This window comes from Macaca nemestrina, chromosome 15, assembly GCF_043159975.1.
Source record: "Macaca nemestrina isolate mMacNem1 chromosome 15, mMacNem.hap1, whole genome shotgun sequence".
Classification (NCBI taxonomy): Eukaryota; Metazoa; Chordata; class Mammalia; order Primates; family Cercopithecidae; genus Macaca; species Macaca nemestrina.
Window position 1 is genome coordinate 82,996,679 of NC_092139.1, and position 13,614 is coordinate 83,010,292.

General features: G+C 50.4%; 1 protein-coding gene across 1 annotated transcript in view; it reads right to left on the reverse strand.

The window, feature by feature from the left end:
* Positions 1–15: 15 nt before the first annotated feature.
* Positions 16–13,614, reverse strand: part of LOC105497383 (aspartate-rich protein 1-like) — a 116,321-nt gene continuing 102,722 nt past the window's right edge. The window contains exon 16 of the mRNA XM_071079867.1: positions 16–83. Coding sequence (XP_070935968.1) covers positions 74–83 — 10 coding nt within the window. The 3' untranslated portion in view covers positions 16–73. The remainder of the gene's footprint in view (positions 84–13,614) is intronic.

The following is a 13,614-nucleotide window of genomic DNA, read 5'->3' on the forward strand; positions in this document are numbered from 1 at the left end:
GAAAGGGAGTCTAACCTGGGCATCACCATTGTCTTCCTCACTTGGTGGTAGAGATTTTAAACTCAGGTGGTCCTCAGGGGGGCCTAAAAGAACACAGAGGTAATGTCAGTGCCCTGGTGGTTGGAAACTGTGGGTCCCTCAGGGAGCTTTGCTGGATGCGGCATATGGAGCGTGGGACTGAAGATTCTGAGACCATCTCAGAGAAACAACTATGTTCAAGTAGTGAGCATGAGGGAGTCTCACCAGATATCTCGCATCTTAGTCAGTGCCTGGACCTAATAAGACTCTGCATTCCCAAGTCAAAGACCAAGGCTTTGATGTTTGCTGTGACATAGACAGGAAATACTGATCTTCTGGTAACCATTAAACACCAGAGCAAGAAAAAAAAATGGTTACAAACACAGCACACAAAGCCCATGGAGGCAAATGACCTCGTCTCTATCTTATTAAAATACAAAAGGAACAAGTCACACTTCTACACATATTTGCTTTGGTTCTGACTTCATTGCCCTTTTCCTGATTTCCAAAGCAACAGGTGTCACCCAACTGCTCCCAGAGATCCTCCTAGACTATCATGCTCTACCTGCAGGTCTGCCTCATCGCAGCTGCCCTCATGGACGGTGTCCATTGGCCAATCTTCAGAGACAAAAACTCCACAAGAAGTTATTCCAGAGAGCAACTCACCCACACTCCTACTCCAGGTGAGGCCACACTGGACATCATTCTGCGCTTCCCTCGGTGTTGCCAGACTCTCTCTGGGCTTGGGGAGTCAGAGGTCTCTAGAAAGGCATTACTCACACTTGCCAGCCTTCAAGTGAGAAAGAGGAACTGAAGGAACCACCTTTCAACTTTTTCCTTCCACTGGCCCATTATAGGTCTCACCTCCAATCTCACAGCCCTGAGATTCCCACTTTAAGGTGCACGCTTTGATTTAGAGGAGTTCAATAATCAGCCCCTCAGCCAGGCTTACAGCAGATGTGAAAGAGCATTCTGCGGGGATGGAAATCTCTCTGCTGCATGAACAGAAGGCTGCTGGGGGATTGCATGGTGGCTGTTGTGATGAAGTTCTGAATTTTTTTTTTTCCAAGACAGAGTTTCACTCTTGCTGCCCAGGCTGGAGTACAATGGCATGATCTCGGCTCACTGCAACCTCCGCCTCCCGGATTCAGGCGATTCTTCTGTCTCAGTCTCCTGAGTAGCTGGGCTCACAGGCATGCACCATCACACATGGGCTAATTTTTGCATTTTTAGTAGAGATGGGGTTTCACCATGTTGGCCAGGTTGGTCTCGAACTCCTGACCTCAGCTGATCCACCTGCCCCGGCCTCCCACAGTGCTGGAATTACAGGTATGAGACGCCATGCCCAGCCCTGAACTTTTAATTGTAAATATTTAAATGTATTTAAATATGAAGAGGCACATATATGACCGAGAACCGCACTAGATGGCACAGGAGACCCAGACATGAGGAAGACATGACTCCCCTCGCCTGGTGTTTTCTTGCAAAATGGTTCGCAGCTCTGCTCCTACCATACATTTATGGTTACTTAATGGACATCTGCAAAAGGTCCAGTCACTGTGTGGGGCTGGGGATATAACAATGAGGACAACATCCAGATCCAGAGGGATGCCTGCAGGGGGAGATACATGCACACAAGGGAAGAGCGTGGCCCTGCACACCCTGTCTAGACAGGATCAGAGAAGCAGAAGCCGAGGGCCAGAGGCACCTCACTGTCCTCAATAGCTCAACCTCATCTCCAGGAACCCTGACTCAGAAGCTGGGGCAGACTCCAGGATTGGTGTAGGGCTCAACAGGCTGGACAGACTGAGAAGGGAACATTTCCACACCTGCGCTAGATCCCAGCCCAGGGCTGACCTAGAACTCATCCCAGGGATGTGTTCACTACAATGCCCATGGGGCCTAACATGTTCTCCCCAGGACTGACCTCTGGGATAAGGACTAATGAGGAAGACACAGTCACTGCCCTGGCAGGAAACACCCATAGCCAGGGTTCCTCTATCCAACCTGTGGGAAAACACAACACAGATAGAGTTTGACACTGAAGATTCCAAACCTTCTATAAAATAAATGGAAACTGATGTGTTCTGGATTCCACAGAAGGGTTGCAAGGATGAGCTGGACTCTGAAATCAGTCACCATCCCTTTGCTGAGCTCCTGGTGCACTGGAACTCATGTCCCTCCCCACCTCCCCTGCTACTCAGGAGTGCTGTAGCTACAGGCCCAGTGTTAGGTGGTCCGTCCCATTATAACACATTTCAGCCAGGCACGGTGGCTCACACCTGTAATCCCAGCATTTTGGGAGGCCGAGACGAGTGGATTGCCTGATGTCAGGAGTTCGAGACCAGCCTGGCCAACATGCAGAAACCTCGTCTCTATTATAAATACAAAAATTAGCTGGGCATGCTGGCCCATGCCTGTAATTCCAGCTACTCAGCAGACTGAGGCAGGAGAATTACTTGAACTTGGGAGGTGGACGTTGCAGTGAGCTGAGATCGCACCACTGCACTCCAGCCAGTGAGATCCCACCACTCACTCCAGAGGGAGACTCCATCTCAAAAAAAAAAAAAAAAAAGAAAAAGAAAAGACCACACACACACATTTCTGGGCCAGAAAACCCTTGGCCAACAGTGTCTCCTCAAGGACCATCCTCAAGTGACTCCCAGAAGAGGTGAAAAAGAAAAACTCATCTGTTCCAGCCCCAGGAAGATCAGGCCTGGGACCTGTCTGTGTCTGTCCTGACCCTGAAGTCCATCCCTGCTGACTTGTGTCCTGTCTGCTCTGTGTCAGACAAGTGGGGACCTGATTCCTGTTCTGACCCCTCACCAATTTCTGCTGGTGTCACAGCCATCATTGCACAAAGAGATGGAGATGACAAGAGAAAGCAATGAAACTCCATATTTGAGGCATTTAGGATGATGTCCACACCATGCTCTCGGCAGGCAGGAAGGCCAGGTCCTGCTCACCCCTACTCAGAAGGGGTCTCAGAGGTATGAGTACTCACCCTGTGATATTTCTCTACAGCTCCTCTCTTTTTTTCTTTTTTTTTGAGACGGAGTCTAGCTCAGTCACTCAGGTTGGAGTGCAATGGTTCGATCTCGGCCCACTGTAACCTCTGCCTCCTGGGTTCAAGTGATTCTGCTGCCTCAGCCTCCGGAATAGCTGGGATTACACGCACATGCCACCACACCCAGCTCATTTTTGCATTTTCAGTAGAGACAGGGTTTCACCAGGTTGGCCACGCTGGTTTCGAACACCTAACCTCAGACAATCCATCCACCTCCTAATTTTTTTTTTTTTAACTTCTGCGATACATGTGCAGGATGTACAGGTTGGTTACATGGCTAAAACTGTGCCATGGTGCTTTGCTGCACCTGTCAACCCATCACCTAAGTATTAAGCCCTGCATGCATTAGTTGTTTATCCAGATGCTCTCCCTTCCCCTGCCCACTGACAGGCCCCAGTGTGTGTCATTCTCCTCTCTAACACTGTACATATGCTAAGACCACTCCCTTGCTGATGACAATTCTAAGTGATGGATCACAGGGGGCTCTCTTGCCTGTTTTTGTCTGGAGAGACTGCCTGGATTCAGGTTCCTGATAGGAGTGAGGACCTGGAGTGCAGTGTGAGAAACAGATAGCTCAGTGAAGAGCTGTGATCATCCACTAGAGTTCCTGGAGACAGCCATATCATTCAGATGGTGTGGGTTTGTGTGCAGGAGGGTTGGAAGGTAGCTAGGGGTGAATCAATGTGTCGTGATTGTGATTGTGTCTGTAAATGTGTGTTTTCCCCCCAAAATGTGGCCCCACATGCCCAGCACAGTACAAGTGTCACTTTTCTTGACTTCCTGGTCTATGTGGTCCTCTCACCTGAGCCTCCCAAGGCATGTCATTCTTCTAATAGAAAGGAAGAGAAACTTCAGCACCACCATACTCTTTACATAAATGACCTCTTTCTTCCCTCACCACAGCTCTACCTGAAGGTCAGTTTAATATCCCTGCTCCTTAGATGGAGAGCGTGCAGAAAGGAGTGAACCCAGATTTTGACCTCCTGAATGGAAGAGGCAAAAGTGAACCCAGAAATGGGTCCCAATGTTGATGGTCTGTATGACTCAACTGTGTCATCACTCAGGCTTGCTGATAGGACCCCACACCAGGGAGTTCCAGCACCTATGTGTGTCCCTGGAACTGTGTGGCCTATAAGCTGCCAAACTTTGCCCATCATCAACTGGGGCCCCAGTGGTCACATAACCCTGGGTAGCAAAAGGTACAGGGAACAAGAGATGTTGGCATGGACATTACTGTGAAATACACATAGAAAGCCCACAGGCTTCTGGTCAGCTCGCAGATTCTGAGAAGTGTAAGGGATCATGTAGAACAGTGCAGGTCAACATCTGTCAGTGCTGGGCTCATTCCTCAGCACTTGGTCAAAGCAGGGAAGATCAGGAAGATACTGCATTGTATTTCATAATATGACTACCTCAAGCCTTAGAAATGCTCCAATCCATGGCTGGGTGTGGTGGCTCAAACCTGTAATCCCAGCACTTTGGGAGGCCGAGGCAGTAGATCATCTGAGGTCAGGAGTTTGAGACTAGCCTGGCCAACATGGTGAAAGCCTGTCTCTACTAAAAATGCAAAAATTAGCCAGGCATGGTGGCCCATACCTGAAATTCCAACTACTTGGGAGACTGAGGCTGCAGAATCGCTTGAACCTGAGAGGTGGAGGTTGCAGTGAGCTAAGATTGAGCCACTGCACACTCCAGCCTGGGTGACAGAGTGAGACTCTGTCTCCAAAAAATAAAGAAATGAATAAAAAGAGATGCTCCAATCCATAGCAGACAGAAAAGGGCCAGTGCCACATCAGAACTCAGGACATTATCATTAGCCTGGTGCCCATCACCCTCACTGGAGACCTCCTGCACAGCTAGGTGAGTGAGGCTCAGCACTCACCAGGTACTGATCCCTGTGATGGACTGTCCCACTGTCGGGGGCTGGGGCGAGCATGAGCAGCCACTGACTCAGTGGACGCACACACAGTGCAAAGAAATGGAAGATGTGGGCTGGGCGCCGTGGCTCATGCCTATAATCCCAGCACTTTGGGAGGCCGAGGCAGGTGGATCACAAGGTGAGGAAATTGTGGCCGTTCTGGCTAACACGGTGAAACCCCGTCTCTACTAAAAATACAAAAACATAACCAGGTTTAGTGGCGGGCACCTGTAGTCCCTATTCAGGAGGCTGAGGTTAAAGAATCACTTGAACCCAGGAAACACAGGTTGCAGTGATCTGAGATCACACCACTGCACTCCAGCCAGGGCAACAGACCAAGACTCCATCTAACTAACTAACTAACTAACTAAATAAATAAATAAATAAAAATTAAAAAAAATAAGCTACCTTAAGGGATGGTAGAAAAGAAACAATCTGACCCTTACCTGATTCCTCTATTTAGGTACCAAACTGGCCAGCCAGGTAAGCTAGAGAATGGGATGGGGATTCCAAAATTGGGGTATTTGAATTTTCATTGCAAAACGGGCTCTCCCTTTTCTAGATCAAAAAAGCCTCAATGACAAAGACAAGAGGCAGAGTCAGCCTTTGTCCCCATGCCCCAGATCTGGGAAAGCTGGCTATGGGCAGGAGGGAGCTGGAAGCTGAGGATGTCTCTGGGGATGAGGCTATGGGAAGGGGGTGAGGGTGGCCATAGGTGTGCCAGTAAGTAAACGGCACCCGTGGCTTTTTTACCTGTGGGCATGTTTTGGTTGCTGATGTGCTGCAGTTCGTGGCCCTCCGTGGCTCCCACATCCAGCTTGCCGGGCTCTACAGTATGGATTCTGATGTTGCAGCAGCCACAGCCTCATAAATAACAGATTCATAACAGGGCGCCACCTTCCCCCTGCACCAGCTACAGGTGGAGTCGATACAACAGGTCGATACAACAGGCCACCTTGTGGCCACCCTGCCCCTCTGTGGTGAAGGCACTACTCAGGCTTTTATTCACCCTGGGCTGCTTGAGCTTTCCAGTCCTGAGGAAAGTGCCGGGGAGTTATTACTGGATGTCACCCTTGGCAAGAAACTCAATAGAAAACCCTGGTACAACTAGGCACGGTGGCTCATGCCTGTAATCCTAGCACTTTGGGAGCCTGAGGGGGGTGGATCACTAACCCCATCTCTATTGAAAATATAAAAATTAGCCTGGCGTGGTAGCGGGTGCTTGTAGTCCATTCTACTCAAGAGTCTAAGGCAGGAGAATTGTTTGAACCTGGGAGTTACAGGTTGCAGTGAGCCAAGATCATGCCATTGAACTCCAGCCTGGGCCAAAGAGAGAGATTCTGTCTCAAAAAAAAAAAAAAAAAAAAAGAGAGAGAGACATTATGTTCATCTGGAAGAACAGGTAAGGATAAAAGCAGTGGAAATGACTGCAGTATATGGAAGAATGTTGTGATCATTTGGGAGAGAGAACAGGAAGCACTAGATGATTAGATGTGGAAGAACAGGGCAAGTAAAAGGAAAAACAAGCTGCTGAGGCTCTAGTTTGAAGGACTGGGTAAATAGCAATGACTTTCTCCTACACAGAGAATGTAGGAAGAGGAATAGGTATGGGGAATAAGATAGTTTTCAGTTGGGTGCAATGACTCACGACTGTAATCCCAGCACTTTGGGAGACCGAGCTGGGTGGATTATGAGGTCAGGGGTTTGAGACCAGCCTGGCCAACATGGTGAAACTGCATCTCTACTAAAATACAAAAATTAGCCAGGTGCGATGGTGGGTGCCTGTAGTCCCAGCTTCTCAGGAGACTAAGGCAGGAGACTCACTTGGACCCAGGTTGTGGAGTTTGCAGTGAGCCAAGATCATGCCACTGCATTCTAGCCTGAGTGACAGAGCGAGACTCCATCTCAAAAACAAAAACAACAACAACAAAAAGACATAGCTTTGGACTCTTAAGTATTGCATTCAAATGGAGCTCTCTGGTAGAAAGTTAGATAGAAACCTCTGTAGGATAACTCCATTCTGTGACATCACAAGTCATGTTTTTAAAAAAAACACATACACAGTCAAACCATTACGGAAATTTCCTAAAATTTGCATACTAAAATATGACAACTTTTTGGTTATTACTTTCCTTTTTTTTTTTTTTGAGACAGAGTCTTTGCTCTGTCACCCAGGCTGGGGTGTAGTGGCACGATCTCAGCTCACAGCAAGCTTTGCCTCCTGGGTTTACACCATTCTCCTGCCTCAGCCTCCCGAGTAGCTGGGACTACAGGCGTCCGCCACCTCGCATGGCTAGTTTTTTGTACTTTTTTTTTAGTAGAGACGGGATTTCACCGTGTTAGCCAGGGTGGTCGCAATCTCCTGACCTCCTGATTCGCCCGTCTTGGCCTCCCAAAGTGCTGGGATTACAGGTTTGAGGCACTGCGCCCGGCCTAGTTATTACTTTCTTAGAGCAACTTTGAATTTACAATCGTAGTGAATGAGGTGTCATGTAAAATAAAGCTGCTATATATAAATAATATTTAAATTTTATTGTCATCAGAGCATATAAAAAACAATTGAAGCCATGCGTAAGGCAGAGATTGCTTTAAAAAGCTGTGTCTAAAGAGGGGAGCTAGAAAGAGGGAGACTTGGAGGCCAGGTGTGGTGACTCACACCCGTAATCCCAACACTTTGGGAGGCCGACGAAGGCGGATCACCTGAGGTCAGGAGGAGTTCGAGACCAGCCTTGCCAACATGGCAAAACCCCGTCTCTACTAAAAATACAAAAATTAGCTGGGTGTTGCAGTGGGCACCTACAATCCCAGCTATTCAGGTGGCTCAGGCAGGAGAATTGCTTGAACCCAGGACACAGATGTTGCAGTGAGCTAAGATGGTGCCACTGCATTCCAGCATGGGTGACAGAGCAAGACTCTGTCTAAAAAACAAAATGGAAAAGAAAGAAGACTTGGAGAATAGGGAGGTTTAAGTGGCATTAAGTAAAGCCTACAAATGTGAGCAGTGAGAGTCAGGGTACCTGAGTGTTCATCAGAAATGGCTGATCGGGTGAGTCTCATCACAATGGAGCTGGTGTCTGCTTCTCATTTCTCTAATGGCCGTACCTAGCACAGTACCTGATCAATAGGGACTCAACACATAATACCCCGATGAACACAGAAAAATTCTGCCAGTTCAAAACTATGTCCATACCCACCAACTTCCCTCATGGAGTTTTACTTCTTTCACTTACTGTAATGTTTTGAAGTTCATCCCTCCTGTGGCCTGTATCCAGTTTCTTTTCTTTGTATAACTGAGCAGCACTCCACTGTATGCACAGACCACATGGGTCTATCCATTCTCTAGCTGACGGACACTTGGGTTGTTTCCAGTTGTTGCCTGGAGTGAGTGAGGTTGCTGAGAACATTTATGTATACGTCTTTTTGAACACATGCTTTCATTTCTTCTAGATAAATTCCTAGCGATGGAATTGCTAGGTCAAATACCTACTTTATGCTTAACTTCTTTTTTTTTTTTGCTTTCTTATTTGTAGAAAATATTATACTGATACATAATATTGAACATTTTTATGAGGCGCATGTACTGTTTGGTTCCATGGATCCAACATGTCATCATTAAGACAGTGAATTTGGAGTATGGCCTTGAGTATTTACCATTTCTATGTGTTGTGTATATTTGAAGTTCTCTCTTGTAGCTATTTTGAAATATACAATACATTATTGCTAACCATAGCCACCCTACTCTGCTATGCAACATTAGAACACACTCCTTGCATCTAACTGTAGGTGTGTATTCATTGACCAACCTCTCTGCATTCCCTTCTTATACCCGGAGGAGAGAAGAAGGAGGGAAAGGAGCTGTGGGTGGTTGAATTAGGGCCCAGGGATGGCTGTGTCCCAGTCCCGGGACCTGTCCATGTGCAGTGTTGTGTGGCCACAGGGACTTTACAGATGTGAGGATGTGAAGGAGCCTGAGGTGGAAGATGATCCTGGGTTATCTGGGTGGGTCCAAGATGCGGTCTCTATAAGGGAAAGAAGGAGGCAAGAGGGTCAGAGTGAGAGCAGGTGTGCGGGTGAAAGGAAAGAAAGGGAGAGAAAGAGGGAGGGTGAGAGAAGACGGTGGGGAGAGAGAGAGAAGCGTGGGAGAGACTTGAAGGTGCTGAGCTCTGGCTTTGAAGTTGGAGGAAGGGGCCAGGAGCCCAGGGTGTCCTCTAGAAGCTGGAAAAATCCCGCAAATGGATTCTCCCCAGAGCCCTCAGAAGGAGCCTGGCCTGCCTAGCACCCTGATTTTAGCACTCTAGGATTCATTTTGGATGTCTGACCCCACACCAGGGACAGAATCAATACGTGATGCTTTAAGCCTCTAAATTAGCAGTCATTTGTGACAGCAGCCACAGGAAAGTCAAACAGGAGCCATCGGAGAGACTCCCTAGGATGCCCTGAGTGTCCTTCCTTGGCCCCACCATCAGAAACACAGGCCTGACCACTGGTGGTGCCCCCACCCTTCTAACACCCTGCTCAGCAGGAACCATGCAGGAGGGGCTGGGTGTGGCTGGGCCATGCTCTCCCCGTACACCTTCTTCTCAGAGAGCAGCTGGAGCCCCAGACCCAGGGAGCCTCACAGAGAAATTCCCATCACAGGACCTGGTTTTCCACTTGAAGCTCAGGATCCAATGGAGAAGTGTTTCCCAAAAATGATGCTTCCTCCAAAGATGGTCAGTGACTTTCTATGCCAAACATCTGAGAAAATCTCCATGTCCTAGGGCTGGCTGCCAGGCAGTCACCTGTGCACATGTCAGAGCCCAAATCCCTCAGTAGTGAGGCCTTGGGTAAAACACATCCCCACTTTTAATTATGATGAGCTGCCTGGCCTCAGCATTGAAAACACCAACTTCACTCGAGCAAAGACTTGTGTAATCTCTTAGCAATGATGGAGCACACCAGCCTGAACAACTGGTGAAAAGCCGTCTCTAATAAAAATACAAACATTAGCTGGGTGTTGTAGCATGTACCTGTAATCCCAGCTACTCAGGAGGCTGAGGCAGGAGAATTCGTTGAACCGGGGAGGCAGAGGTTATGGTGAGCTAAGATCGTGCCATTGCACTCCAGCCTGGGCGAGAGCGAGACTCCATCTAAAAAAAAAGAAAGAAAGAAATGATGGAGCACCTATTACCCTTCTTGCACTTGTTCCTGGGGAGCTCAGAGCCTATCTTTTACAAGTGTCCTGAGCCTCTTGCAGGCCTTTCATGTGTGTTTCCTTCCTGACTTCCTCCTATTTTTCTCACACCTCTGAACCTGCTGTCAGGTGAAAAATCAAAGTGGGCCCCAAATTTAAGAGCTCATGAATTTGATGGTGTGGGAGTGTCCTAGACAGTCCAGCCCTTCGGGGTGGGGAGTTGGGCAGAGAGGAAGGATGGCATTCCAGGGGCCAGAGCCAGAAGCACAGGGAATCCAGGCCTAGAGTAGGATTTCCAGGCTGAGGAAAGAGAGGCCGTGGGTCAGGGGAAGGTCCAGACCAGGACAGGGACAGAAGGTGTATCTGGAGGCTCAGCCAGAAATAGCTCCCTCCAAAACACAGGCAGCGAGTTGAAGGGTGAGCTGCAAGGAGGAAGGGGAGGTGGGAGAGAATGGATGGACCGGTGTTCACTGAGCCGACTCCTCCTATCCTGGCCTATGTCCCCAGGGGACACGCCTGGGAGCCTGTGATCCTCTCCTCCAGGCTGCTTTCCCACTGGTGCCAGGATTCCCCCAACGCCACACTGAGAACCCAGGAGAAGCATCAAATTGTATGAGAGATAAGAAATGAAGAGAGGGAGCAGGATTTCTGGTTGACAAAGGATGTTTATTGAGGGTTTACTGGGTACAGGGAGAAGGGCTGGATGGCTTGGGATGCAGAGAGACCCCTCCCCTGGGATCCTGCAGCTCCAGGACCCCGTAGGTGGGGGACGGGTTGGAAACCTATGAACATTCTGCAAGGGCCACTGTCTTCTCCACGGTGCTCCCATCATGCGTGACCTGGCAGCTGAAGCTGTTGCGGGACCTCCACTGCTCAGGCGTCAGGCTCAGATAGCTGCTGGCCACATACTTGTTGCTCTGTTTGGAGGGCGCAGTCATCTCCATGTCCTGGGTGATGGGGGTACCATCTGCCTTCCAGATCACCGTCAAGATTCCTGGATAGAAGTCACTCATGAGACACACCAGTGTGGTCTTGTTGGCTTCCAGCTCCTCAGAAGATGGCGGAAACAGAGTGACTGAGGGGGTGGCCTTGGGCTGACCTATGTGGACAGAGGAGGGTGTGAGAGATGGCAGAGGTAGCGTGGGGTGCTGTGGAGCACCTCTCTCTGTCTAAAGTCTCTGGGAGGGTTCATGGTGTGGCTAGCTGGTGCACTCAGAGTCTCTCCCCCCATCTTAATTCCCTCCTTTCCACTAGAGCCCTCTGGAGAGCAGACAACCCTGCACCTTCCTAGGGGCCTTCCCAAGTCACCTTTCCCAGGCATCCTGGCCCAGTCATTTCCTTTACAGCCTCGGTTTCCCCGTGTGTACCCAGGGCACGCTGTGCTCCCTCCTTCCTGCTTTCTGGAGTCTGAATTAGGAATCTAGGAGTCTCTCCCACAGCACACAAAACTGTTCTGGCACAGTGTGGGGTGGCATGGCCTGGAGCCTCCCACCCCCTGGGGCAACAAGCTGTGCCCCAGCTTGACCCACTCACCTCTCCTGGTAAAGCACAGGCTCCACCCAGTCAAACCCTGGGGCTCTGCCGTCACCCCCATCCTACCAGCCCGACCACAGGCTCCTTCACATCGGCTGGGTTCTTGGGACTGCTTGCCCAGACTTCGGGTCACCACAGACCCCACGCCCACCCCAGCAGCCTCTGATGCCCCTGGACTTCACCTGGTGGCCCTAGAGTTCTCTGCACCCCCATTTATTTCCCGCTAGTCACCTCCTGAGTCTAAGGTGCCCTTCTTCAAATGAAGGCGGGCAGTCGACCCGTAAACAGAGAGATACCAGGCCCCAGAGGTGACAGGACTCCAGGGACAGTCACATCTCTGCCCCAAGAGACCCTGTCCTTTCTTGTGACTGTCCTGGGAGAGTTGGACTCTCGGACCTCACCCAGTCTCACCTGTTTCTCGGTGTCCCCAGGTCCTGACCCAGCACAAGCCACAAAGCTGCAGCCTAGACCCAGAGTCCTCTCTGTGCCTTCCATTGGTCTCCCCTTGGGGTGACCCCTGTGTCCCCAGGACCCCGTGTGGCCCTCCGAGGCTAGAGGACCATCCAGCCCTCAGCCTAGATCCTGGGGTCCCTGGGACTGTCTCTAAGGCTACTGCAGGGCCCCTCATCAGAACTGGCCTCTGTCCCTCACTCAGACATCTGCCCTGGGAGAGGGGAGGAGCCCTAACCCTGCCCAATCCCAGCACACGCACCGGGACCAGGCTGTGTCCTGCTGTTGGAACCTGAAGGCGGCTGCTCCCTCTGTGGGGGCCCTTCCTGCAGGATACCCTGAGACTAGCCCGCTTCCCCCAAACTCCATGGAGAAAGGAAGGGCTCCATGCTTAAGACTTGGAGGGCAGAGGGGAAGAAGCCCCAGAGAAAGAAAACAGACTTTTCCAGAGAGGGTGGGACAGGCTGGGGAAGGTTGTCAGAGCCACCTACCTAAAACGGTGAGCTGGGTCCCGCTGCCAAACACATGCCTCGGTAAATTATGCTTGGATTGAAACCTCCGGGGCCAGCACCTGGGGCCAGTCCAGGAGCTGTGCTGGAGCAGGAACCTGCTGGGTGTGAGGGGCACAGGGCTGCAGTGTAGAGGTTGTGACCTAGGCACAGGGCAGGGGGTGCCCAGTATCCCAGTAGTGTCTCTCTGCATGTCCCTTCTCTGCAGCAGGTGCCGCCCACAGCCTTAGAGTCACCCCAGCCTGTGTCCCACTCTCTGAAGCTGTTGGTGCCGATGGTAACGCTGGCCCAGCGGGTCCCAGCAACTCCCTGAGTGACAGATCCCCTGAAGCAGCTGTGCGGTGTGGCTGAGGAGTGCTGAGCTGGCTCAGACCTGCCCAACCTCACTTGGCCCCATTTTAAGGGCCTCTGAAATCCACCACAAGTGTCCCCAGTCAAGCCAGGCTGCCAGCCTGACTTCCTCCCTGGACCAGGAGACTGGGTCATTCCCGACTCAAGACGAGATTCTTCTGCTTTTATATCTATCCAGGGAGATGCAGCTCAGTCTCACATTGTTCATGAAGTCTTTTCTGATCATTCATTCCATCTGTCCATCCGTCCATCTATGCATCTGTCCATCTATTCATCTGTCTTTGCATCCATCTATCATCTGTCCATTCATCCATCCATTCACCTGTCCGTCCATCCATAAATCCATCCCGTCTACCAGGCACTGTTTTGTATACTGGGGACATGGTGTGGTCCCCCATGCTCTCACCCCCATCTCTCCCAGGTCATGGCCAACAAGGCACTCCTCATGGTCATGTCCATAGTCCTTCTGCTGTACCTGGTGTCTCTGCTGGATGTGACACGGAGTTGGCCCCTCCTTCCAGTGACACTTTTCCCCTTGGGGTCTGACTCCCCTTTCCTCTTCCCCTGGCATCTGTTTCTCCATGGCCCATGACCA